The following is a 27,821-nucleotide window of genomic DNA, read 5'->3' on the forward strand; positions in this document are numbered from 1 at the left end:
ACTCTAGTCAGGAACTCACTGCAGTCTAGCAGTCTGTGATTGCTCAAGAGGATTTCCATGTTATGTTCCCACTACCATGAACCTTGGTTCTGAATGTTTTTAACTGAGGAGTGCCAGGTCCCTTAATATATCCTAATTTTGTACCTGCAGTCGCATGACTTCCTCTCAGAATGGAGCACTATGGAAAAACTACTTTTCTGGGAGCTTTTTGCAAGAGTCTAGACTGGAAATCTACTGCCAGTAAATGTGCTAGACTGGGATTAGAAGTTTTCAAGCAGCGGTCTTCAGAACACGTAGTCATAGTCCGTGTAATTCTGCCTGCCACATGATGACAGCTTCTTACTTTCAAACTGCTTTAATTGTGTTAAAATGGAAATTTAAATAACTTCTTGCTTTCCAGTACAAGCAGTTTCTGTAACTGGCAGAGGTATGTACCCCTGAATACAAAGGTACATGATCACAAACCACCTCTGTTAAGGAGGAATGCTCTTGTTCATGTGTGTTTTACACACTGGGGTGACTTTCATTGCTGATGAGGAATTTAAGAGGAGCAGGAAGGGATAACTTCAAAAAACACACCTATTAAGAGAAAACATAGAGGCAGTTGGGTAGCTCGCTCGTCCCTGTGGAGTTACTGCAGAAGGGACGCTAGGCCTGGCAGTGTGGTTGTTGCAGGGTAGTGTGAGATCAGTGTCTTTCCAGAGCGGCAGAAGAGAGATTGTGACTTGGTTTCTGTTTACCCCGTGAGCTAAAGAGTAAATGTCAACTGCCTGGTTGTCTCTTCCACCCTGAGAGTAAGAGTGACAGCTTTGATGTGCAATAACTAGGTTGCTGTGATTTGTGTTGATGGCTCTAAGTTCTGATGCTTGTGGGGGCAGGGCTATGAAAGTAGATATTTAATATGACAGACACCTCCACTCGCTTTATTAATGAAGCCATACCAACTGGTAAGAAAAATGGGGAGAAAGAAGTCCAGTGTCATAATCCATGTGACTTTTCCCAGTGCTTGGGAGGCCTTTTCCCTCTTTGTCCTCAGGAAAGATACCAAGAAAAAGAGAATGGAGAAGAGCAGTGGGTCTATTTTTTGAGGAACACCCTAGTTCTCCAGACATTAAATTCTGTTTCTATTTCTTGAGAAGTCACCTTTACTTCTGGTGGGAGTTGACACAGTATAATGGTGTTCAGCCACAAAATGACCCTTTACACAATTGTAGCATCTGCTTAAGAACTGAAAACCTATTTTAAGGTTTGTCGCTGGGTAACCCTTTGGGAGAATGAGAAACTGTTTCTTGGCAGTGCTAGGTCTTGAACATGTATTTTAGAAACAGTAACTTTGAAATCCCTGGGTACTTGGCAAAAAGATCTAATCCAGAGGTTTTGGAAAAGGGCCTTTTGTACTTTGATCCTAACGTAAGATCGTCTTGTGAGGTTTTAGAAGGCTCTTGCATGCATGCACAGGGGGAATGCGGTGTTAGCTGGAGGATGTGTGGTCAAACTCCAGTTGAGTGCCCTGACCAGCGAGCAGTGATTTGGGAGGAGGAGACACAGAGGAACTCTGTTGAGATCGGGCTGTTCAGTATTTCATTAATACCCTGATGAAAGATACAAATTAATACAAGGCAGTTCAGTTGGGAAGTAGATACTTTTAATACTTCTCCCTTCTTTCCCAAACTTGAGCTGCTTTCCACTGAGGCTGAGCTGTCTCCTAAGACTCCATGTCGACGTCCAGAATATAGCTGTTCTTAGGAGCAGCATCCTAGATCCTAAGTGTGGCTAAAGTAGCCTTTTCTAAAAAGTGAATAGGAAAGGCAGAGGTGGACAAGGGGTAGAACAAAGGATGGTGCTGCAGGCTGTCTAACATGATCGGCATTGTGAAACTGAACGCAACAGCCTTTGGATAGTCTTTGACTATAATTGTGTTGGCAACAGGAAGAAAGTTCTGACAGCGTCTGTGCTTGATGGGATGTATCTGGTGAGAGGGTGAGTGTGCTGAGCAAATTGTACGGGGGTGGAGGAGACTGGAAGAAAGGAAAATTACCAGAAGTTTGAAAGAAGGGGCTGTGGAATTGTTGTACCGCTTCTTGTCCTGGTAGCTCCCTGCTGCCTGCTAAACATTGCTCTGCAGTACCTGTTGCCTTACTAGTAAGTGGTTTTCTGTTATTTCCATCCCCTAAAAGACTTCAAATCCCATTTTCCCCAATCATATGGAGGAGGTGGGGAAACAAATGAACAAAACCAGGAAAGCTCTGGGTAAAGGAGATACTGCTTCTGTCTTTATCAGAATGGCTTTGTAATACCTGCTGTTGATCCAAAGGCATCCTAGATGGTATGCATTCAAGACACCATATGTTCCTAGCAGACTTGACCCAAGTGATCAAGTTTGGGTTTGGAGCTCTCAGATTTCTGTTTACACTGTTACCCCTGTAATGCTTATTCTTCCTGATTAAATGCATGTGTTGTTCTCTGAAATTCTCTGTATTGGTGTGAAAAAGAGGTCAGTTACAGAACGCTAACTGATAGGTTTAGTAAATGGACTCCTGTTTTTTCTCTGGAACTCTTATTTTACAGTCTGGACACTAATTTATCAGCATCAAAATAACCTTCCTCCCTGCTGGTTTTTCTCATTAGTTCTCAAGGATAGGACATCCATATCGGTTATTTACGTGTTCTCAAGGAGTGTGCATACGCAGTTGGGAGAGTTCCCAAGTGTGTGTCTCTGGGGGGCAGCATTTCTGCTATTTTTAGCATGATTTCTTTGGGGCTTCCATTTCCTTTGTGTGAGAAACTTCACTAACTGGGAGGAGGTTGAACCATACAGTAAATGAATCTCAAAGTTACATGGGAAGCTTTCACTCCACTACCGAGAAGCCTATAAGCACTGTCCGGGCATTTTCACCAAACCTCTAGTAGACTGAGCTCCCCTGAGCAGGGAAGAGACATCATGGTGTAGCCTGGCATAGAATTCCTACATCTTGGAAGCAGTTAATGTAGGGGCGTTATCTGTGTACTATTTATTTTTGCTGTGTCTGGGGTCTTCATTTGTGTCATCTGATAAACTCCATCTGGCCATAACGCTTGGTGGGTTTATTGCTTCTGTACTGAACTACAATCCAGAGGGTGCAATGGGAGAAATTTCAACATCTGCTGCAGGGAGAAAGGAAAAAAAAAAATGCATTAACTTGTGAATCATCTATTTAAATGAGGAGGAGAGACTTTGCAGTTCAGGGAATTCACAGAGTATAGAGTAGACCGTGAATTCTATAGGGGACATGGAGGTAAGGCTGGATGACGGTGTAGAAATGGCAATAGGGATGTTGAATTAGTTAGCATGGGACGTGTACAGATGTAGACATGGTAATTTAGTGGGCTGGAGTCGGTGGCCTGCACATCTGGCCTGCCATTCAGCTGCCTTTCTGGAAGAGCACAGGGCTCCTGAGGGCTCTGTGCCATATCTGCCAGCCCTGTGTGGATGTCTAGTGCCTCAGAACTAACTGAGCCTGAATTGAACTCTTGTCTGGCGAGCCCCATGTAAGAGGTGCTTGCTTCAGCTCCCTGAAAAAGTGACTGGGTACATACATGGGGTCAGCTTTTAGGCTAGTCCAGTGCCCTGTGTGTTGAGGGATCCTGTAGATCTTGCATTTTTGTTGAAAGTGTCAGATGATCTGCTTGTGAGCTGCCTCTTCACACAAATGGGGCTTGCTGAGTCAGTGCCCAGGGCCTGTTAGATGTCTCGTTGAAGCCAGGCTTGACGGGCAGAAACCTAGTGAGGCCTGGGAAGGTGGGCGTAAGGCAGGTTCAGCAGCTGGATCTGTAGAGGGAGGGAAATAAGAGCTGCAGAAACTTTTCCCTGAGACTGGTAGTAACACTGAGGCCTCTGGTGAGAGAACACAGAGAAAAAGAATAGCATAACCTCTGCCCTCCCCTGGTTTAAGCTTTTGATAGTATAAGCCCTCTTACTGGAAAAGAGCAGATGCTGCTTTTCTTTTCTTTTTTCTTTTTTTTTTTTCTTTCTCTCTAGGTTGAGGGTGTACTAGATGGGAGCGCTGATACCGGAGAAGAGCTGGGATTTGGATACTCGCTTCCTACCACATGTGTTCGTGTGGTGACGTGGGAGGCAGATCTGGGTCCAGCTGTGTGAGTGTGAGGGCTCCCCAGGGTGTTCTCAGCATTCCTCCACACTCCCCAGCTCTGCAGAAGCTGGGAATGCTCATGAATTTCTCCCCCCTCTCCGGTTTGTGCTCAGCAGAGCACTTCCTGCAGCATTCAGGCATGCTGCAACAGCTTCCTCCACTGCATTCTCCCCTGGGGAGCATCCAAAATGCTCTTTTTCTGTGTAAGAAACTTCTTCAAACTGCTTTGTTCTTGCATGGTTTGGGAAAGATTATATTGTTGTTTTTAGCTGATGGGCTCTAACTTCTCCTACTGTCTTGGTTGCTCTTGCTTGGTGTTTCCCTTCCAAAACTTGAGTCAGAAGGAGGCGATTGTGAAATCTGCCTGCTAGATCGGTGCCTATACATGTGTATTTTGTGTTGACTAGAGTAGTGCAAGGGATTTTTATGTTCTAGGGAATCATGAACCTAAAACTAAATAAATAAAACTTTCCTTTAAACAATTATTTGTCTTTTGTGATAATCTGGCCCTCCCACCTCGTCTTGTTTCTCAGGATATCATAGAATTGAGCTATTGTAACGGCATTTTATAATGTAAAGTTAGCATTTCATTCTGAGAAGTCTTCTGTCTCTCCCAGTGAAGATAAGATGGTTCTTGCAGCTCTTGAAACCAAATTTGAAATGTTATCCTGCTGGACTGATAATTTAGACAAAAAGAAGCAAGTAATAATGTAAGTGGATACTGTTATTATCCACTAACATTCTTACTTAGGTATCACTGAAACATACAAAAACTGCCCTTGCAGGTAAATGCTTAAAAAAAACACCAAACAACCTAAAACACCAAACAACAAAACAAAAAACCAGAACAGCAGCAAAACCCAAACAGAAACAACACACACCCCTCAGAACCCCAGCTAACCACACCATCTCTTTTATGGAGCTAGGTAGTTGAAACAGGAGTTGAAATTATTGTCTGATATGAGGGAATGCTGGAGCTGAGCAGGAATTTTCTCATGCATGTTTGATGGAAGATGGCTCTGAGGAGGAGCAGGAGGACTTCAGGAGGGAGGCAGCAAAACTGTAAGAAGCTGTAGGAGGACTTGAAACTTCTGCAACTTGATGCTGTAAATGCTGGCTGGAAAGCGCATAGGACAACGAACAATGAAAATGGTTTCATGCTTGTGGTAATCAAGGAAACAGGGTTTTGTAACAGCATCTGCAAATAAACTGAGTTGTCTGGAAGAACCTGGCCTGCAACAGTCTCCCCTTTTCAATAAGGCAGTGTCCTAGACCTCAAGGTCTGGCTGGCAGGGACTGATAATAGTATCATTCAGGCTTGGCCTGTCGAAGTCAAGAGTGACACAGGTAAAATGCTATCGTTGAGGTGTGACTCTGGGCACTTTATGCAGCCAAAACTCAAGCATTTTCACACTGTTACCTTATTAACTGTACATTGCCCCGAGAAATACTCTTGCTGGTTTAGCAAGAGCTTCTCTGACATGACTGATGATGCTGTGTAGATACGATGTATCTGAAGGAAGCCACTTGAGAGAGCTGAGCAAATACATGCCTCAAAACGATAAATGAAACTTAATGAAATGGCACAAATAATGTAAGAAACCAGCTGGCACAAAAGGAACCTTGCTGAGTTAAAACCAGACAGTAACACTGCAAGATGGTAGTGCGGCATATGTGTCCCTAGCCATGTGTTAGTCCTGTTTATGGCAATAAAGGTTGAAGTAAATTCCTGGTCAGAGACCTGTGTGGAAGAACTACCGAGCTGTGAAATCCTGTATCTGAGTTGGCTTGCTTTCTATAGTAAAAGAAGGCACAAATATTAAAGCAGACAAATTACTCTGTAAGTCCTTCTAATGGAAATTAATTACAATGGTGACAAGAACCCTTAAGTCACCACAGTGGGCTCTCCAGACTACCTGAAACCATATATTCACAAAGGCAGGGAGAAAAGCCCTCTGAAGAGGGAAGCAGGGAGGCAAAACCTCAGGTTAGCTATCAGTGGAGCATGTCTATAGGCCTAGGTCCCTTGTGCCTGGGCCTTAGTTCCAGCCACTAAGCTGCAGTGTCTCCTGCTTCCAAATCTCAGCCTCTGGTGTAAGGATCCATAACCTCTAAGTCAGCGGTGGGACGTGTTTTGGCTGGCTCTGTGGCAGTAGGTAGGAGCTGGAGTTGTGTGTCTCCAAGGTGCATGTGTCAGGCCAGCTGTGCTCCAAAAACCACCAGGAAAGGAGCAAAAGCAACCCCATAATAAAGCGTTATGAGAGTTTGCTTTTTTTTTTCCCCCCCAAGCTTTAACTTGGTATCCTAATTGTTACAGGACAAAGAACCTGTCTAAGTTACCAGGGAATATAAATAAGAATCAAAGATTATGTACAGTCTTGTATTTCTTGTTGCTCAAAAGCAGTGAAGTGCAGAGAGGCGGGACTGAAGTTTAGCAGTCCTTGAGGAGGTCTGATCTCTTTCCTGAAGATTTTGTTTTGAAAATAGTTAAACACTGGGATTTTGGGTTGTATGTTTTATAATCTCCTTTTATGTCAGATGGAAGGAATGGTATTTCTTTTCTTACATTTTTGTCAGGCATCTAGGGCTACAAATGTATCCTGTCTTGGCAGTTGCTACCTCTAACCTTTTTTTATTACGTGCTTTTTCAGCTGGATATTTTGACTTGCCTGTACTTTGATTCCAATGGCTATAGTGAAAGCGTCAAAGGGCAAGTAGTATTTCAAAGGGTGAGAACTCCTTCTACACAGCTCTTCTGAACATTTTTCTTGCCAGCTGTGCAAGGAGCTTGTTTTTGAACAGTTTCCCAATCCTGGCTTGTTCCAGCTCAGTTTTGTTTACCCTGTGGGTGTTTGGGATGAGGAGCTAGAAAGACAGAAAGCAGCATTTCATGTTGGCTGCTAGGTATGCTTTTGACAATTTGCTAATACATGTTGTTAGGCAATTTGCTAATTAATTTCCATTGAGTTGCTTAGAGCTGTTGGTAGGTGCTGGGAAAATGGAGGTATAAAAACAAACACTTTGAAGCTATTACATCTTTATAATGAGACAGTCTTCTCAAAGGATGTGGCTGAAAATCTGAATTCTTTTATACACTGTTTGTAAGGATTATGCTAAGTTGCCATTTTATTTTCCATGTGCCATTTGATCCCCAGTGGAATCTGAGCGGGTGGAATGTGTGGGGGACTGCCTGTTCTGCCAGAACTGATGGTGTCTTCTGTGACTGGTGAATCGAAGCAGCAGCAGCGTCACACCACACCTTGAATGTGTCTTGCTTCAGCCATAGCTTCACTGGGCTACCTCCCTGCTTTCCAAAAAACACTCTCCAGTCACTTGCATTCCCAGTAAACAGAGAAAACCATGTACTGAGTAGCTGTTAAGCTTCAGTGTGGGTTATACAGGGTCTGACACCACCTTTCCTGCTCTCACCTCTCTAGCTCTTAAATTGCCCAGCATTGTTAAAGAGTTAGGCGATTTAGAAAGGTGTATCATAGCTAGCTCTTCTCAGTAGAGGAAACGTCTTACTCTTTGAAGCTTACTTCTTCAACTTCACGCTGTGTGTCTTTAGAGTCTGGATTGAGTCTGTATCAGCTAATCAGGTCAAGAAAATGTAGCTGGGAGTGGTTGAACTTGCAGCATAACTGGGAGGCTTTGTGGGAAAGCTAGTTTTGCCCTATGGAGTACTTCTGTCACTCTGTAGCCTGAGGTGCCTCCCACTTTGAATAGGATGGCTTGAAGAGTGTTCAAGTGGGGCTATTTTTGTTTTCCTGCCAGACTCTGGAGAGAAGTTGCTTGTGATGCTGAGCTCCTGTAAAGCCGGTAGAAAAGATGACTTAATATTTACAGCTAACCTAACCACATCTAGAGTGAAAATATGAAGTGTGCTTAATAGAGGCTTTCCAGTGAGACAGGACTAATAACTCTCTGCCATTCTGCCCAGCCAGTGGTAAATGATTTGAGTGCTTGTTCTGACAAGTCCCATGACAGAGATGAATCATTCTCAAAGGATAAACAGATCTGCCCAGATATTAGATGCGGATCTGTTCAATGGTCCTGAACAGAGCCAAAGGTCAGAAGAGAAATGGCATGGCAGGATGAAAAAGCGTTCTCCTGTGTGTGTTGATGTATCACATTGAGGTTTCAGGATTGCTGCCCTTACCTACCTTTCCTTAACAAAGCTGTCCATAGACATACTGCAGAGGGAAACTTCAGTAACCCAGGGCTTTGAGCTTCCCACTTTGCTTTCCACACAGATGAAAGTGGAGCAACACTTAGCACAAAGCAATCTCCTGTGTGCATGCCATTACTAGATTGGTCTTGGCCAAACTTCCAAATTAGTACTTTTTGGATAGGCTGAGTCAGAGGCAACAGCTGCTGCTGCTGAAAGGATGAAAAATGAATCAGCTGCAAAACGCTTATTAGTGAACGAAGGAGGCCTACCAGGGCAGAGGTTTAAAGTGACTTGGCTAGTGTGGGGATCTTTCCACACACACGTGAGAAGACAGGGCTCCTTTCTAAACTCTAAAATTCTTACTTCAGAGATTCCCATGTCCCCTCGACATTTAGGACTGCCTCTTGAGTAGATTCATGACTGTGCAATGACCTGTGTCAAGTCTCAGAATAAACCATAGCAGAACTAGAAGGTAGGCATGAGCTGGCCCATTGGGCAAGGGGGAGCCGGTTGTTGTGGAGGTTGGTGGCGCGTGCCTGAGTTCCACCTCCCGGTGGAAGGAGAGCAATGGACTCCTACTGCTGCTAGTGTTACCGGCCAGGTGACGTGTCATCCAGAGCTTGAGTGGCTTGTGTTGGAGCCCACAACAGAAACACATTTTTGGGAGACTGCCATAGCAAGAACTTTTAAGGCCTTATTGGAGAAAGGAACTTGATTACTCTACCAGGCTGAAGTTTAGTAAGTGGAAGTGTTTTGTAGTCGTATGGAAATCCACAAGCAAGTTAAGCCTCCTGAGGCACTACTAAATTGCAGGCCTCTTGTCACTTGCTGGTAGAGATGAGTTTTGCTCTGCTGTGTCCTGGAGGTATGTTTCCCCTATGTCCTCACCTGGCGTCAATAGGGAAACTATTTATTTCAGTCAGGACTTCCCAGTCAGCACAAATTGGTCACCTTTGTCCTGCCAAAACCTGGTGTCCAAAATAGGCATGAACATCTGATAGTTACCCTTTTTCCTATTGTGTCTAACTGTTTTTGCTGAAGAGCCAGATAGTTTTGCTGAGACCAGAGCCCATAGTGTGTGTCAGGCTTTTATCCTAAAAAGACAGTCCTGGGGTTTTACGATATCCAAATTGAAAACCCACCTAAGAACAGCCAAGGAAAGAGCAGGGTAAATGTGCAGGTTACCTCTGAATTAAGACCAATTTTTAGTTTTGTAGGTTTCTGGAAAGAGGTGAGCAGGAACAGGATCAGAGCTGTGTGAAGAGTGAAGTTGAAATTTTAAAATTAGCATTGGTAATCGAGGACAGTGGATGTTATTTGAGTTCAAATACCATGCTAACATATTTTCTACTAACCTGCCTCTGCACAGGTGCTGTAAGTTCCTGTGTAGCTGTCTGTTCCTTTTTTGAAAGAATGTAAAATATTTTTACAATTTCTTATTATCTTTTTAAAGAATCTCCTCCTTGTTGCAATATTAAGTAAGATTTAGAATTGGATGAGCTGCCAATGAGAGGAAGAGAGGCCACTCATAAGTGTTATCTGCTTCTGCCCAGTGCAGTGAACACTTTTGGACTCTTTAAATTTCTTCATACTTAGAATTTCAAACTAAAACCCATATGCAACTTTCTTAGGGGCACCCTCTTAATCAAACTTTTGAAGGAGGGGGTACCCACAAAACTAGCTGGGTGCTACTTAGGACAGTGGGTTTGGGTTTCAAAAGCAGAATCCAGGACCCTGGTGATTATACAAAGTGTTGTTACAGCACTTGCTTAATTTCCTTCTCCAAACATGTGGAAATAATTATGGGGTGGTTGGAAGCAAGGCATGAGGAGGCCAGAAGCGCCCTTGGAAAACAAAAGCAAATGAAACATGTGCCACTTGGAAAGCTGTGCTGTGCCCATGGGGGAGAGCAGGTTTTTGTATGAAACTGGCTGTTCTGTAGCCACTGTACTGCTGGCTCCAGCTGCAATCCGGATGCAAATTGTTTGTACTGTCCTGGCAGTATGGGGTGCTGTAAAGTACTGGTCAGTTGGTCTTCATCCTTACTGGACCTGAGCAAGCTGCGTGAGCTTCCACATACATCACCAACAGCAGTTTCTATCTATCTATTTGTGTGTGTGTGCAACAATAAGACTGCTCTATCAGAAGATCTTAAAAGCACTTCTGCAGTTGTCCCAGGTTTGTTTCCTCCTCCTTGTTAATGTCTCCAGAACTAATTTCTTAATCCCGGCCATGTTTAAAAGCACTGAGTTTTTGTCTTACGATTTAGTGTTACCCTGATGTCCAGAGTGCCCGGTGCGGATGAGAGCCCCGCTGCAGCCAGCCCTGTGCAAACATATGCAGAGCCATGGCTGAAAAACTTGGCAGTGTTAAATCTGGGAGCCTGTCAGGCTGTATCATTTGGGAATGTATCTGAGGGGAGCACATTACAGGTGGGCCTATTACAGAGGAAATAATACAGTTGTTATCGTGAGGAGCACCATTCTAGGGAGGCAAATCTGTTGATGAAGTGCAGTTGTGTTTTGGTTGCTGCTTTCCATTACAGAAATCTTCCTTTCACAGATGTGGTTCTTTTGTTAGCTCTGGATTTTTTGTCTTGGTTTTCCCATCCTAGAATACAGCAAAGTCTGTGCTCCTGTTCTGGAGCGGAAAAGGAACTTGAAAGGTATAAAATTTATTTTTCTGCTAAAATTTCAGTGAGAGTTACCAAACTGAAGCAAAGCTTTCTAATAGGCAAATACGGAAAAGTACATTTTATATCAAGACAGTCTGTAGCACTCTGGAAGCACCAGTGGCAGCTTCATATAGCCTAAACATTTTGACTCTTGTAGGATGTAAATAGAATTTGCATTTTAGAGCAAGCTTTGATGCTAATGGTTTTCTTCTTAGGAGAAAGATAAGCCACTAGGAAAAAAAAAAATCATATTTCTAATAGACAGACAGACAAGTCCCATAATTAATGTTGCACTAGCAGGCTTCCTCCATGGTTGGCTAATCACAGCTGAGTGTTAATAAGCATAGAGTTTTTTAAAATACTGTTGTAACATGTTAATTAAGATAATTCGGCTCCATGTGTCTCTTGAGTTACCAGATGGCAACTGCATTGGTGGAAGGCTGCAATTAAGAGTCTTTTCTTTCTTCCTTTTTTCCTCCCTGCCCTAAAAAAAATTAAAAAAAGAAAAAGGCAGCTTTCGTGTGTACGGGATGGCTGTGTGAAGGGTGCCTGTTAACTGTACACAGTGTAAGTGCTTGTGTCTAATTATATAAATGCACAGCTATATGATTATATGTACACAAATCTTTTTGCTTTGGCTTCTTCTCATTTACCCACATTATGACATAAAGGAAAATAAGCCTCCTCTTCAGAGTATGTCCTTGCTAGGGAAACTGTAATTTCCCCGTAAAGGCTCCAGTCCTGCTCAGTTTGCTCTTCTGTCGTTGACTTCAGAGTAAGCAGCATCTGGAGCCAGTAAAGACAGAGAGCTTATTTTTCAGTGGACTTTGGCCTCTGCTTAATACACACAGCCCAAAAGAGGGTTATGTTTTGCAGTGTGTTTTTAGGAAGGCTTAAAGTATTTTAGGGGCAGGGTCGGCGAGAAGAGTGTGCACTCACAATGGAGGCCTTGTATTGACTCCTACCTCCTGTAAGTAAAATATAAAAAGGTCCTTTAGCCTCAGCTGTTGTGACTGGGCCCCGGCAGCAACTGCTGTCTCTGGTTTGTCCCTCTGGGAAATGACCCATCTGCTCATGTGCTAGAGAAAGCCAGAGTGCTGACAAGGAGAAGGTTCAAAATCTGTTCTTCTCATTCCAGTCCCCATCGCAACCCCAGAAACTGCAGACCAGTGGGCATCTGGTAATACGTCTTTTATGGTGTGAATGTCACCTCCGGTTAGAAACACACTGAGTTCTCAAACTGTTTCCAGCTGGCAGAGGATAGCTTTGGTCTGGATCCCTTTTCAGATGATACATCTGCAGCTACTGTACTTGTATAGTTAAAAAATGCCGCTTAGCACACTTGTAGGCAATAAGCAAAAAAAAACCCCAACACTAACACCTCAATCTCCCTGAAAGGGAAGCAGAACATACTTTACCTCCACTGGGAAGGACCCACCTGTCCTCTAGGGAGAAGGCTTTCTAATGACTGCAGGAGACATTTCTGTTGGAATTTAATTATGTGGGCTAAAATATGTCCCTTCATAAATGTCCCCAAGATTCTGGGTGTTGGGAAAGAGTATAATCGCAAATATAGTTCCCAGAGCAGGTCATTGCTGTGCTTCTTCGGAGCCAGCCTGCCCAGAGAAACCCCTGTCTAAAGCATGTGGCTCTTCGTGTTCAGCACAGACCTGCTGTTACAAGCAGTGACGTTTATCCGTGGAATACTTGATGAGCCATTTCCTAGCCTAATATTGGCATCAATCCAAATGCTCGGACTGGGGAGGACTATGCAGGAGCAGAGGGTGCATAGTGGGAAGCTGCTGTGCTGAAGGCTTTAGAGTGCATCCAGGCAAACGTCAGTGGTTGGAAACCTGAAGTTATTTAGCACTCGGAAATGGAGCTGGCACTCTTGACTAGCTGGAGCATGTGGGTGAAGGTGACTGCTTTTGTGTTTACCACTTGTGCATCTCCCACTAAATCCCCTTGTTGTTGCTTTCTCAACAGGAAGGAAGGTGTGGGTGGGGAAGAGTCAGTGCTGTTGATCAAAGCCTATCTAGGTGCTTTTTCTCTGCAGACCAACTGCCTGGGAAGTAGGTTTTGCTTTGGTAAAAGATGGCATTTAGTTGACACGTAGCTAGTCTAAAAAGGGTATGAAATGATACAGACTTGCTTCTTGCTAAAACCAAACTGCTGCTGAGGGAGGGACTTCTGAAAGTGGCTTCTGCTGTTTATAGTCTGGTTTATGTGCACAAGGGAAGAGGGGAAAAACAAGGATGTTACCTGTCCAGATTTCATGATGAAAGCAAACCTGGCTGCTCCTCTCCCCACGTCGTCTCTCTCTCTGCAGAAGAATCCTGGAGCCAAACACCAGTCCTGCCTCAGGCAGAAGGAATAGATGTGTGACTGAAAGCTCTGGTTTAAGAGGAAAAAATCCTGACCCAAAGAGGAGCTTGTGGATTTTTTTTGTTCTGCAGTCACGGTATCACTGTGGCCGTGCTGGTCTTCCCCTGCTCCCCCAGACACTGAGACACTGAGCAGCAGGAGGCTTGGGTTAGAGGGGCCTGATAGATAGCTGTATGCTCTTTGAATCAAATAGGTGTGTGTACATATAAATATGGGGTTTTTTCCTCCTTGAGGCAGCAAATCACCTTTAGCCCGGACTTTTCACGGCATAGGGGGTGAAATTCTTGTGAAAAAAGCAGCCAAGTTGGATGGTGAATTTCCTGTCAGCTTTTTGGGAAGGGTTTATAAAATAAAAGTGCTTGCTGTTGAAAACTGTGTGTATGCCAGTTATATGCATGCCTTTAGTTTTGGTGCTGCTTTTCTATTTTTTTCTCTCAGTAGGTGTATAGTGGGGTTCGAGTTCATCATATGCTAGGTAGGGATCTCTCTAGGAGGAAGAGCTAAACTTAAAAACAAAAAAGATTTTGAGTTGCATGAAAGCTTGGACAGTGTGTTCGGTGAGGTGTAAGCTGAGGCACTGTAGTCTGTCTGCAGGCACTGGGAGGCTGATGTGTTGCCTTTGTTGTTGCTCAAGAAGCTGCTGCGTGATCTTGGTGACTCTGGTTACCTGGCTGCTGTGGCTAAGGACAGCGGTGATGTTATTACCTGGCTGGGTCACATTCATACTTCTCTGAGTACTAGTGACAGAGGTTGGGAGTATATCCAATAAATAGAAGACATCCAAAAACCTGGCTAAGAGAGGGGTAAATTGTTTCATTCTTGTCTTACTAAACAACCAGGAGATTAGTGGAGAGGTCAGGTAGTGCCCCGCTGGCAAGAACTGAAACTCTGCAAAGAGAGAAGGCTATGTCTCTTCTCCTGTTAGGAAATATGTCCAGAGCTCTTGCTAGCAAATTCGTTCAGTTGCTTCCTAAAGCAAACCTGATGCTCAGTGTCACCTCTGAGTGGGACCCATGGGCAGCGCTGTTAGAATTGCCAGACCCTCTAGAAGCCAAAATGAGCATTATTGCTTGTCTCTGACTTGCACTACTAGCCCCCCATCTGGCTGGCTGTCACATCTTAATTGTGAAAAAGCATTGTGTAAAAAAGATGAAAGCCTGTGTGTATGAATTTACAAACAAATAGCAACTAAAAAAAACCCCAACCACTTACTGCTGCAAGCCTGTTGCGGGCACTAAGTGGAGAGAAACAGTGAACGTGGCTCTGTTATTTTCAGCATGGTGTTAATTAAATCTGAACCTCAGGTCTGAGATGCTGAACATGCAGTGTCTCTGCAGAAGGCTTCAGATGCAGCTGGTGTTTCAGACCACCCATTTAGCTGTGGCAGGACCCAGCTTGAAGAGAGGAGTAGAGAGGATTACTCTCAAGGGTGCCTTAGACAGTATGGTGCTTTTTGAAGGTCATTGCCAGAAGTTAGTAATAGCTTTTGCAGTTTCCTTCATTGTGCTGAAGTGATGCAGACACACAGATTGATATATCAGAATTGAAAAATCAGAGGCCTCCATAGCAGGGACAAGTAACTGGATGATTGGGGTATCTCTGTTTATTTTGGATGCTTTTCTAAATGTACTGTTTCTGTGGCTAGTGGCAAGTGCTGGCTGAGAGAATAAAAGTGATGGTGTTTTGGAGAACCAGAGACTTGGACAGAGAAGTGCCCCTTGCCGCTGTACAGTGTGCTGGAGCACAACTTGGAGGAGTGTAAACAGGCAAAGGCAGTGACTGCAACCAGGAGGGAACCTTTCTGTGTGACAGGAGATATGAAGAGAGACAAAACGACACACTTTAAGGGAAGACAACCTTTTTTTAAGCTACTCCACAAAAATCCTACTGTAAGGGGAGTCAAGGTAGCACAAGAAAGTTAGGATGAGGCTTCTGAGGGAACAGATCCCAGCAAGAAGGAAATCATACGTCCTTTCGTACAGGACCAATTAACTGGGTGCTTCGGTGTTCTCTTCACAAAGATGTTTGCTCACCAGGCTGGACATGCTGGCATGAGACAGTCATGACAGGTTTAACCAGATTAGCCAGGGGAATGTTCATCTTGTTAAATCAGGAGGGTGTTTTTTGTTTGTAGGATGTTTTTCTTTTGTCAGTCTTGATAATAGCGGTTAAATGGAGTAAGTTTTGTAGCGCTTAGGATCTTCCATTTCCAGTCTTCACATCCCACAAAAGTTGCAGCATGTCTGAAAGCCCAGGAGGTGTTAACGTATCCAAACAGAGCACATGTTCAAGGGATCTAGCTGAGGAGTCGTCATCTACCCAAATTGCTTCCAAAATACTTCAGCACTAACATGTAAGCTTTGTCTGACACTGCTCTGAGGACGGTCAAACGTGCTAGAGCACTTGTGTAGTTGGTGAGGAATTAACCTGAGGCTCAGTTCAGCTTCCTCTTAAAGTTGCTGGGATTTGTGCGTGACTCATATAAACATCAATGTTAATTTGTCAAAACTGTTCCTAGCTTTAGTGACCTTTGTACCTTGCTGTGGAGAAGTAGAAGAAATGCTACTGGATGTTCAGTGCAAACCATCCCTTTGTTAAGCAATTGGTGTTTATACTCATCTATCCACCCACGTAAGGTGAGCGATGCAGTGGTTTGTTCTCCCTCAGTTACAAACCTACAGGTACACGCTCAAGCAGATGATGAATAGTAGTTTTGTTCTGTTTTTGTTTGGTTGTTGGGTTTGTTTTTTTATAAGAATACATTCAGTTAAGGAAGATTTGGTTTTCATCTCTGTGTGGTCAGACTGCCCAGCAGAAGAGGTGAATGACTGAAATACAGTTGAGGTGCTTAGTGCAGGAAAAAAGGGGTGTAAGATGCCTGCTAGGATCCGGGAGCCTTACTAATTGAAAAAAGAAATGCACAGCGCCAAGCAGCCAAGACCACAAACTCAGGGCATAAGCTTTGCTGCTGTTTGGTGAGATAAAGGGCTGTGCAGAACCAGACTCTACCTTTTCTTCTGTTAGCCCCAGTTTAGAGCACACATATGGAGGCAATTGAAGAAACCCAATATGGAGTGTGTGAAAGCTGAGGATACTGAAAACTTGGGAGCAGGTCACTGTAGTGGAAAGCTGCATTGTCTGTCCCAAGCTTTCTGGGTGCCTGTGTTACACTGGACTGTGCCCTGGGTTGCAGAGGTGCTGAGCTCCATCAGAGATGCCAGGGAATGGGAGCTGGTCCAGCAGGAAGCAGAGGTGTTTGACTTCCTCAACTTTTCAGGCACCGCCAGTCCACCATCTTGCCCACCCAAGCCTTGCCTGGTCCATCTCCAGTGATTGAGTGCTTCCTCAGTAAGTTTGCAGATGACACCAAGTTGGGTGGGAGTGTTGATCTACTGGAGGGTAGGAGGGCTCTGCAGAGGGATCTGGACAGGCTGGATCAATGGGCTGAGGTCAACTGTATGAGGTTTAATAAGGCCAAGTGCAGGGTCCTGCACTTGGGTCACAACAACCCCATGCAACGCTACAGGCTTGGGGCAGAGTGGCTGGAGAGGTGCCCAGCAGAAAAGGACCTGGGGGTGCTGGTTGACAGCCGGCTGAACATGAGCCGGCAGTGTGCCCAGGTGGCCAAGAAGGCCAACAGCGTCCTTGCCTGTATCAGAAATAGTGTGGCCAGCAGGAGTAGGGAAGTGATCGTGTCCCTGTACTCGGCACTGGTGAGGCCGCAGCTTGAATACTGTGTTCAGTTTTGGGCCCCTCACTACAAGAAGGATGTTGAGGTGCTGGAGCATGTCCAGAGAAGGGCAACGAAGCTGGTGAGGGGTCTGGAGCACAAGTCTTATGAGGAGCAGCTAAGGGAACTGGGGTTGTTTAGTCTGGAGAAGAGGAGGCTGAGGGGAGACCTTATCGCTCTCTACCTGAAAGGGGGTTGTGGTGAGGTGGGTGTTGGTCTCTTCTCCCAAGTAACCAGTGATAGGATGAGAGGAAATGGCTTCAAGTTGCGCCAAGGGAGGTTTAGATGAGATATTGGGAAAAATTTCTTCACTGAGAGAGTGGTCAAGCATTGGAACAGGCTGCCCAGGGAGATGGTGGAGTCGTCATCACTGGGAGTGTTAAAAAAACATGTGGACGTGGCACTTCGGGACATGGTTTAGTGGGCATGGTGGTGTTGGGTTGACCACTGGACTTGATGATCTTGAAGGTCTTTTCCAACCTTAATGATTCTGTGATCTTTGAAGCCATCAGCACTGCCTAGTAGCCCTCTGTTCCCCTGAAGCTGCCACGCAAAGGACAGTTCAGGTGGTCTTCCAGGGGAGCTGGAGTTGCCCAAAGATGCTCAGTCAGCTTGAGGGTGGAGGGCGTTGATGTTGTAGCTGTCTGATCCAGATCTTTTTTATCTATTTCCACAGCACATAAACAGTATTCTTCTGTCACAGTGAAGGTGACATTTTAAAGTACTTGTGATGCTCTTGAATGCTGTGATGACAAAGGATTTAAGGAGGTGGGGGGAAAAAAAAAGGGGAGGTGACTAATTCTGTGGTATCTTCCCTGTGTGAAGAGGACAAATCAGGGACAACTGACTGAACATGCTTATCAGCTGCTTCTCTCCATTTGTGTGCCAAGTGGCCTGTGGAGGTGAGGAGGAAACCAACCTGCAGTTGCGTAGCTGCACATCTCCTGAAGCCCTTGCGCGAGGAGGCCAAGTCAGGGTTCTGTAGGTGACTGATGTGGTGGTGTTTCCAAGCCTTTGAGAGTGCTACTGCAATGTGAATGAGTGCTTGTTTCTTGTTGGCTGGATGATTTTTGTATGTAACTCGGACACCTCATCAGTGTAGGTGGCATTTTATGGTAGAAGGGGAACCGAACAGTGAGCTGCTGCCTGGTCCAAAAGGGCTCCTGGCACAATGGCCATGCATGGGTTCAGCTCAGGGGATGGGGGAAACAGAGAGAACAAGCTCTGTTTGCTGCAGTCAGCTAGCAGAAAGATGCAATTCGAGGTACCTCCTGCGGCATAAAAAGGTGTAAGGGAAGTTGTCCTCTATGTCCCGAGTTTTGGCAGCTGCTCTGGCAACAGTAGCTTTTTTCCCCACAGCTCTTTGCCATTGCCTGGAGAGGTACGCGTTAACTGCTGAGAATATTTTTGGCGCTGAAATGAGTCCTTGCAATTTAGCAAGAAACCCCTCTCCTGGGCTGCAGATGAAGCAGGGCGTTTGTCTATGTGCCTGAATGTGAAATGTGCCATGAATCTGTCGCTTCAGCTGATACCAGCTGACCCAAAGTGTTGGATGGGCTTAAAGTGGAAGCAAGTTTTAGAATCATAAGGAGAAGGGTTAAAACATTAGTTACAAAATGGGAAATTATAGTGGGAAGGAAAAATAAACACAGAAAAGGCAACAGTTAATACTCATGAAGCATGAGACAGTGGCTTCTCTGAAGCTTATTTAAGAATAAATCTCAAGAACAAAGTCCTCTTGAAAAGCTGCTACTTAGACCGGTTAACCTTTTCTTTCAAGAAGTAAATTGAATTGCAGTTATAAAGCTGGCAGAACTCATACCAGAGGGTTTTTGCCTTTGCTCAGCACTTCACCTCAGGGTTTACTGGCATTTACAAGGCACTACCTGTGATGTATTCACACGTGTGACTAGGTTCAAGGGTCGCTTGCACTGCAGCAATGTAGCAAATTTTTCCATGGTGTCTTTAAAGTTTTCTTTTGCTGCTTAGATCTTGCCCAAAATCCAGTTTACTTGAACTTTGCTCAGTTGTTTCTTGCTGCTTGTCCCACAGTAAGTGGGACACTTAGAGGCAGAACGTGGGAATGCATGCTGCAGGGGTTAAGGGCAGGCCTGGATAACCATGCTGTGATGGAGTAGGGTGGATGGGTTGGCTGGTTTTCCATGACACAAGATACCTCAAGAGTGATCTTTGATGTATTTTATTTTGTGAAGCTTGATAAGTTGATGTGGATTTAAAGGGAAAAATCTCGGTTTCTCCCTCTTTCAGCCAGGCAGATACGTGGTGTCAGCAGAGGGTGTTGGGGCTATTCTGCAGGGTCACTGTGACCTGCCAGAGGAGAGGAAATTCTAAGCAATACAAAAACTGTTTTCAGCACAGTTTCCTTGTTCGTGGTTTGTTGTTTTTATTTGAATGGCTTTTGAAAATTCTACAAGAAAATTTCTGGTATATACTATGTCTATACCCATTAGTCAGGATAGGGGAGATGCAAGGAGAAGTGTGAAGTGCCTTCAGCACTCCAGACTTCACATAAGTAAACAGAGGGTTTTTTAGAAATGTCTTTGTAATATAACTAATTTCTTTTAAAAAATAAGCTGAAATATTTGGTCCTACTGCAGCAAAGCTCTGTTCCCCATACTGTTGGTGGTATATCTATATAAAATAGCTAAAATCAGCGTGCTCTTACAGGCTTCCAGGGTGCCTTATGGGGCAGTTTTATACCTTGACATTGTACCCAAAGTACAGTGGGGTGTTTCAGTAGGAGCTCTCATGCTTTTTCCATATCAGGCTAATAGGAAAGCCTGGTTGTTAGGTTCCCCCCAGTCTCTAGTGAAACAGCTGTGGGGAAAAGATAGCACCAAGGATGTTCTGGGCCTCTCTCATATGGAATCTCTGTTGTGTCACTGCTCAAAAATATCACCAGTTTGATGCCTGCCAACTAGATTGTACTACTGGGATAACAAGCAGTATTTAGCAATCACAGAGGACTTATCAGAGGTGAAACTGAGCAATGTTCTTTGCCTGTGTATAACAGTCTTTCTTCTTGGTTTTGGTGGCTTCTTAATTTAGTGGGTGTTTGTAGATGGAAGTCTGCCTATGTATCTATTGTGCAACATACGTCTTCCTCCTAGATATCCTCCATGATGCTTTCTCTTTTTTTCAGATTGTCCCCAGCCACCACAGCCTGAGAATGGAGGCTATAAATGCCACCCTAGCCCCTGCAACAACCCTCTGACTTCAGGCAGCGTCATAGAATATCTGTGCGTCGAAGGCTACATGCTGAAAGGAGATTATAAATACTTGACCTGCAAGAATGGAGAGTGGAATCCAGCCATGGAAGTCAGCTGCAGGCTCAGCCCAGGTGAGTGCTCCCTGACTCCACTGGGACAGTCAGAATTGCCCTTGCATTGGCTTTTCAGATTATCCTTAAACACTGAGTCAGTGTCATGCTGAGGAAGTCCATACAGCTGTGTGTCATTGCTCCAGCAATTTGATAAATGTGACTCACAATCACAGCTGTCTATTAAAAATGTCTCTCCTTTAACAGCCCATCAGATACAAGCTCAGAGTCCCTTACACAAGGAGACAACGCATGGAAAAGACTATAAAGGAGACAATTTGTTACTTATGTGGAGCCTCGTATTTTGACAACTCTTGTCCCAGAAATGGGGGAGGCCCTAACCGAAGCATTTTCTGTGCTGTCTGGTTTTGCTCCTGATGGGTTTGACAATACATCTCCCTCCTTGGTATACCCCTCTGTCCACATGTGCACATGGGGGTGTGAGTATGTAGAGCAATTTGTTCCTTGCAAACAGGTTAAGTAACTGTTGGCCTCCTGGGGCTAAGAGCTCAATGGTGCGGCTTTTCCCTGTACTGTCAGGAAAGGGCATTGCTGACAAATTATTTCTGCTTCTCTCCAAACGGAAGTGGACAGCTTTTGTTTTGTGCGTCTCTCCCCAGCTGAACAGGAATTCCTCCATCAAAGCAGGAAAGTAAAAGGATTTGCAGGAAAATGTTCATCATACAGCTCTTAGTTTGCCTATGGCTCTTCTGGTTTTAAAAGCATGCATACTGGATAAAGGGAGAACTCCCTCCCCACTTCAAGTTTGGCTTGTTGATAGAGTCTTACTGCTTAGTCATCCTAAGTCAGCAAGATGTGCACTCGGGAATTAAGTCTCGTAATGCATAAAGCAAAATGTTTTAGCTTAATGGGAAGGAAACGGAAAAGCACTTTCTTCAAGCTCTTTATGTAGCTCACTGCATACCTGTAATCTTTGGAACATCCCGACCTGTCCCAAAACACTGTCTTCTCAGTGTCTCTGTCACCGCGACTCCAGTAGCCCTTTCCTATGATATATAAGGAAGGGGACTGGGAGTTTATCTGGCAGCAACCAGACCCTGAAGAGGCTTTTCAAGTTCAGCATCAGCTTCCTTTCCACAGCTCTTTCCCCATGCTGCACCCAGGCTGGAGAACAAAGTTGTGCTATTGCAGGTAGTGTTCCTTGGGTGGCATTCCTGCATGGTGGCACTTGGTCTCTACATCAGAGCTGAAGGGATTGCATTGTGATGAGCAGAAATCCATCAGATTTCTTTAGCATCCTGAAGGATCAGTGGCCTTATTAAAAATATGGAGCCTCAAAAGTCTGACTCAGTGAAAAAGCCATTGCTTTCACAGCACAGGCTTTGAAACAACTGGTCAGGGTCAGAGAGAGCTGAAGTTTAGCTACCAAACCTCTTTCACAGGTCTAAAAGGAGGAGGAGAAAGGAGGCTGTAGAGAGAAAGGCAGTAGGTCTTAAAATTATTGGTAATGGATAAGGTCCCTCCTGCTCCATATAGAGTAAATGAAATCCCTAGCAGTTACCAGATTTTTTGCATAGCTCTGAGCCTGTCAGCCCCATAGCCTTTTGACAGTTTATTGTATGAGCTGGTGAGCATTGTGGTGGAATCCGAGACTGTGAATATGCTGGAGTGTATCCTGGGTAGTGAGCCTTTTTACAGCATTGTGTACTGCTGCTGAAAACGGAGCACCCCTGTTTGCCTACCCTCTTTCTTGTCAGTGTATTCAAAGTGTCCTGAGTAATGTTGAAAATGGAAATCGTTACTCAACCCTATTTGCCATAGGGAAAAATGTACCAGACATTGTTTTTCCTCAGGGAGAGGTCAAGCTACTTCTGAAAAAATTCAGGAAAACAAGTTCAAAACAATTAAACCAGGAAGTTTAACCTCAAGAGAAGATGCAGAAAATGCAAACTGGCTTTCCAGCTACATAGAATCATAGAATCTTTAGGTTGCAAGGAACTTTTTGAAGTCATCTAGTCCAACCCTCCTGCAGTGAGCAGGGAGATTGTCAACTAGACCAGGTTGCTCAGAGCCCTGTCCAACCTGACCTGCAATGTTTCCAGGGATGGGGCATCTACCACCTCTCTGGGCAACCTGTGCCAGTGTTTCACCACCCTCATTGTGAAAAATTTCTTCCTTATGTCTAGCCTAAAACTACCCTCTTCTAATTTAAAACCATTATCCCTTGTCTTATTGCTACAGGCCCTGCTAAATAGTCTGTCCCCATCTTTCTTGTAAGCCCCCTTTTAAGTACTGGAAGGCTGCAATAAAGTCTCCCCAGAGCCTTCTCTTCTTCAGGCTGAACAACACCAACTCTCACATGCTTGTTTTGGGCATAAATTTTTTTCTTCTGTTTGCATGCTTTTCTTCCCCTCATCCCTATCTGCATCCTGCATCTGTGTCCTGCGTCCCCCTGCAGTTTGAGACCCATGCTTCCAAACAATATATTGGATATCACAAAAAAGAATTGAGGAATTGTGTACATGAGAATGTCCTGAATGTGAGATGCATGATAGTATTTGCTGATGGGGAAGTGAGGTTTTTCAGATCTCTACTGAAGACGTAAATAAGGGACAGAGGCGACATATATACAGACAGTTATTTGCTCTACGGAGATGAAAGGACTAGTGTAGCATTCTAGGCAAGATATGCTCAGCAATAGCAGCTCCAGTCTGTTCTCTCTACACTCTTAATTTGTTCCTGTCTTGCAAGGGACCTTTAAAAGCCAGATTGGTTCCTGAACACTTACACGACACAGCTGAGGAAGGGTAGGGAGGAGTAATGTGAACAGAACACATATATCTAACACTGAAAACTCAGCATCCTGAAGTAACATCTGCCTTCCCTCTCTGTTCCCTGGCATATGTTTGTGTGAGAGAGAACCTGAATACTTGCTGCATCTTAACTCACCCAGCCAGGTGACTTCCACCCCTTCTTTGGGAGACTGTTCCATTAGCCAAGAAAACTCGTTATTTGGAACTTTTCCTATTGTTTAGCCTAAAATATCCAGCCTATTGTGCTAGCCAATTATTGGCCTTGCTGGTGATATCAGGACGTTTTTTAGCTTTTGCTCAGCCAGATCTATACATAACGTGACCCTTACCACCATCTATCCGTTCCCGTGGCCTGCTTGCACTGCTTCTCTGTTTGCCTTGTGTTTTTCCAAAGAACCCTTGTATGTGCATGTTTTGTTTTAGGTTCCCTTTACAGTTGATGGAGAGCTGTCAGCTTGAGCTCTGACCTGTCTTCTATACGAGATAGCTGGTGTGCCTTGACTGTATGGGAAACTTGGGCTCCTCACACATGCAGCCAAGTATAAGTCCTGAGAGCAGGCAACGTGGATGTTTTTCTGTCCCTATGGCAGTGATTTCAGGGAGTGGATCATTTTACCTTATGTCCCTCTTGGTTTTGTAGAAAAGGACTCTCCTCCAACAATTGGAGTACCCACGCTGTCCATAGTAGCCTCCACAGCAAGCTCCGTTGCCCTGATCCTGCTCTTAGTTGTGCTGTTTGTTTTGCTGCAGCCAAAGCTGAAGTCGTTCCATCATAGCAGGTAAGTGTAACTGGGCTTTGGAGGGGCTCAGAGGCATCCTGTTTCTTTGCAGCAGAAACCCATTAAGATACCTGGTTTAGGCCTTCATTTTGGAGCAACTTATCTCCTCGCTTCTCTGCTCCTGTTTTAATCACCTCAGTGTCACCTCTGCCCCGTGGTCCAGCAGTAGTCTGAAATGGTGGTCTGCAACACCCAGCTGCAGTCCCCATTAGAATGCCACCTGGTGAGTGGTTTCCTTGCTCTTTTTTCCTTGGCTTTGAATGTGAAAAGTTATGATCCCTGCTAGTCTGGCTGTAGATCAGTCTCCTGCCTCTTCTAGCCTTAGATAGCTGCTGAAGTATGTGTCTGGTATATATATGTATCTCCCCCAGTCTGTTTGTAAGAACCTATGGACACGAATTCTGGCAGTACTGCTGATTAGGTACACATGCAGATCTGCCATTGTTCCCTGCTGTGGGAGGAGAACCCTCCTGGCCTGGTGGTGTGGATAAGAGGAGGGACCCAGCCATTACACTGCTGCTGGCTGAGGTCAACAAAGTCACTGTGGACTCTTCCGAATCAGCTACTAGTACTCCTTAAATAAGAGCAGAGACACGGCTGTCCAGCAGCGGGGAGGTTGAGAGCTGGGGCCCTGGAGTCTGCCCTTTTTTGAAGAAGTCCAAACCACTGTAAAAGAAAAACTCAGTCTCAGCACTCTGACTCATGAGCCTAGGTGATTCACACTGTGCCAGTTTGAGCTGCCTGCCCCATCCCACCAGAGGTTATCTCACCAGCAGCAAAGGTGGCAGAACAGGCAGCGCTGCGTGTTGCAGAATATAGTAGTGTAACAAGCTGAAATCAGAGGTGGTCAGAGCTCTTTTTTTATCTGCAGGCTGTGACAGCAGAGGGTTCTGAGTCATCATCTTTGTCAGATTTAGCTATGGAGGCAGGTGAGGTGGGAGGCATTGTAACCTTTTCAGCTCTTACTGCTAAATCCATCAGGCACTGAGAATTACAGCCCCTGCTCACGTTTATAGCAATTTACAGTAGGGCTGCAAGGCCATGCTTGTTTGACCTTGTTAAACCACCATTCACGTGTCTCTTCTCCCCTAAATAAGTCAATGGTGAGCATTAGAGTTCTGCTCTGGGAGGTTACTGGAGTTCTCTGTAACTTATATATAAGATATAAATGCTCAACTTGATTTGATTTTTTTTTTTTTTCTTTTCTTTTTCCTCCCCTCCTCTTTGTGTTTTTTTTTTTTGAGGCGAGACCAAGGTGTGTCTGGAGATCAGGTCTCTATCATGGTGGATGGTGTCCAGGTGGCCTTGCCATCCTATGAAGAAGCGGTGTATGGCAGCACGGGGAACTGCATTCCACCCTCAGACTCCCGAGTGCAGATCGTGCTCTCGGAGGGAGCTGGGCAGAATGGAGCCAGAGAGATGCAGCAGCAGGACCAAGGGGCTCACAATAGCTTTGAAAGAGAAGATGAAGCCCCTGGACATTCTGGACTGTGTGAAGCCAGTGGCTCTCAGCGCTCTGAAACTGTTCTTGTGCATCAGGCTGCTACCTCTTCCTGGGTAGCTGGCATGGCTAGCAGTAGGCCTGTACACAAAGAGGTCCAAGATTCAGAAAGCAGTGACATACAGAGCCTTTTATCACTCACTTCCTCTGAGGAATACACAGATGGTATGTGACTTGGGCAAGGAGCACTGAGCAAGACCCTTATAAGAGAAGGTTCTACAGTTGACTACCTAGGATGAAAATGGCAAGGAATGCCCCTATGTATGTTAGGCACCAGAGGAGCTTTTGAAAAGCGTTGTCACAGTCTCTATGGCATGTTTCACAACTTAGGTGTGCAAGCAGTATTTGATACCACCTTCTGAAGTATGCAGCGCACTCAGACTGGGAGCCTAGGGCAGTCTGGAAAGACTGTTGGCATTATGCTACTCGCTATTCCTGTCTTAGCAAAAGATTTGCAGAGGAATGCCAGCCTTCAGCATCATAGTGCAAATACAGTAAAATAGCTGTGTTTATGAAAAACAAGTTGGGGAGAGTGGGAGGATATGCTTGGAATACAAACCGTTTGTGATGTTTTGGCTTCTTCATTTTTAGACTGTTTTAGTAAGCAACTTTGTGCCACATGTGCATACAGTGCTGCAGCCCTGGCAAGCAAGAAGATCTAAAAGGGATGTGCTTGAACTTACTGTACTGGGCAGAGGGGCAAATCTGTTAAACAGTCAGTGCATCATGTGTTCTTGACTTCTGCCCTGAAGGATTTGCTTTATAATGCCAGAGCTGATGCGAAGCTGCAGCTCAAGATTGGTTTTGCAGAGACTGCTGTGTCTTAGGCAAGAAGTGTACCTGGCTTGTAGGTAGCTCAGGGCAGAATTTCTCCTTCCCATGGTGTCATGGGAACCCTTGCAGTAAAAACAGTTAAAGGGGATTTCCACTAAAGGGCGGAAACGGCAACATGTCCTGAGATGGGTCTTAAACTTCAAGTGCATAAACAGCAGAAATGTAAAAATGGAGCTTAACAAAAAATGTCCGCAATGTAGAAATTAGAGAATGTTGCCTCTGCATTGTGTCATTTTTATCACTGCCTGGAAACCTGTACGGCCTCTAAGGCATGTTCTACAGTAGCAGGTTGCCCCTTGCAGCAGGAGACCATAAAGCTCGTGCTTATGGCTCAAAGATGAGGAAGCTGCAGCTACTAGAGGAGGCTACATTTCTTCAGGTTGGATAAGGGCAGGTGTAATCCTTGTATTTCCAACCATCCCTGTCACATAAGAAACATGACTTGGACATTTTGAGGAACAAAGAGTGATGAGGTCATGGGAAAGAAGGAAACTGTTACTCTTGAGGGAAGTTATTACCTTCCCCTAAATAACATTGGTAAGGCTTTACTGAGAATACTGAAGCTTGTTGTGGGGACCCCCAGTTCAAGAGTTGTGGAGAAACTGGACAGGCTCTGTTGGGGCTTGTGGGGAATGACTGAGGGAGCTGGGCTGCTTTAATCTGGTGTAGCAGCAGCTGAGGGCCAAGCCAGCAGTTGACTACAATTACTTTACAGGGAGTTGAAAAGACTATGGAGCCAAACCCTTCTCAGCCAGATGACATAACATGGCGCAAGGTCCACAAGCTGTAACTTGACAGACTCAGATTGGGCGTTAGGAAAATATTTTGTGCTAGGAGGGTAGTACCGGACCAGATGGGCATCCAGAGAGGTGATGGAGTCTCTGTCCTTGGGGATTTTTGAGGCTGGAGCTGGTTGATTGTCCTGCTCGCAGGGGCAGGTTGGAGCAGAGGCCTCCAGAGGTCCCTTCAGCTGTGTTGTGATGATAAGACCACTGCGTTATTGCGTTATGGAAGTGGGAGCCTGTCTTGCTTTCAACGGTATTTTTTTCTGGTGTGCATCGAACTGCAAAAGTTTGACTACTTTTTCTTTTTTTCTCTCCCCACCATTCAGATATTCCCTTATTGAAGGAAGCATGAGACCTGCTGTGTTTATCTAGCCTTCTCCCTCTTGGATTTCTTCTTCTTCTCCTCCCCCTGCCTTCAAGACAGAAGCACTCTGTGCAGCCTTCCCCATCCTCGCAAGCTGTGCCCTGGATACCTCCAAGCAGAGACGCCCTCAGCTGAAGATCCAAAGGATGTTGCCAGGTTGCCTCCTGGATGCACCAGTGGGGTTGGTGCAGCGGTGGTTTCCCCATTCCATCTGCATCAGGGGCTCAAGGAACAGAGTGGATTTGAGCTCTCTCCTCCTCTTCCCCAGCCAGATGTTTGACAGCAGTCTCTGAAGAGCTGCTCTTTTCTTGTGCCTTTCTCCTCCTTACACTGGCTTGTTGCAGCTTATCAGCC

At 45.0% G+C, this 27,821-nt stretch overlaps 1 protein-coding gene across 1 annotated transcript in view; it reads left to right on the forward strand.

Annotated features, from left to right (window-relative positions):
• SUSD6 (sushi domain containing 6) overlaps positions 1–27,455 on the forward strand; it is a gene marked incomplete at both ends in the record, with an annotated part of 43,595 nt that extends 16,140 nt beyond the window's left edge. Inside the window, 4 exons of the mRNA XM_082000386.1 lie at positions 20,254–20,451; positions 23,845–23,983; positions 25,228–25,649; positions 27,430–27,455. Coding sequence (XP_081856512.1) covers positions 20,254–20,451; positions 23,845–23,983; positions 25,228–25,649; positions 27,430–27,455 — 785 coding nt within the window. The remainder of the gene's footprint in view (positions 1–20,253; positions 20,452–23,844; positions 23,984–25,227; positions 25,650–27,429) is intronic.
• Between the last annotated feature and the right edge of the window lie 366 nt (positions 27,456–27,821).

Source organism: Phaethon aethereus, assembly GCF_964289735.1.
Source record: "Phaethon aethereus genome assembly, chromosome: 5".
NCBI lineage: Eukaryota > Metazoa > Chordata > Aves > Phaethontiformes > Phaethontidae > Phaethon > Phaethon aethereus.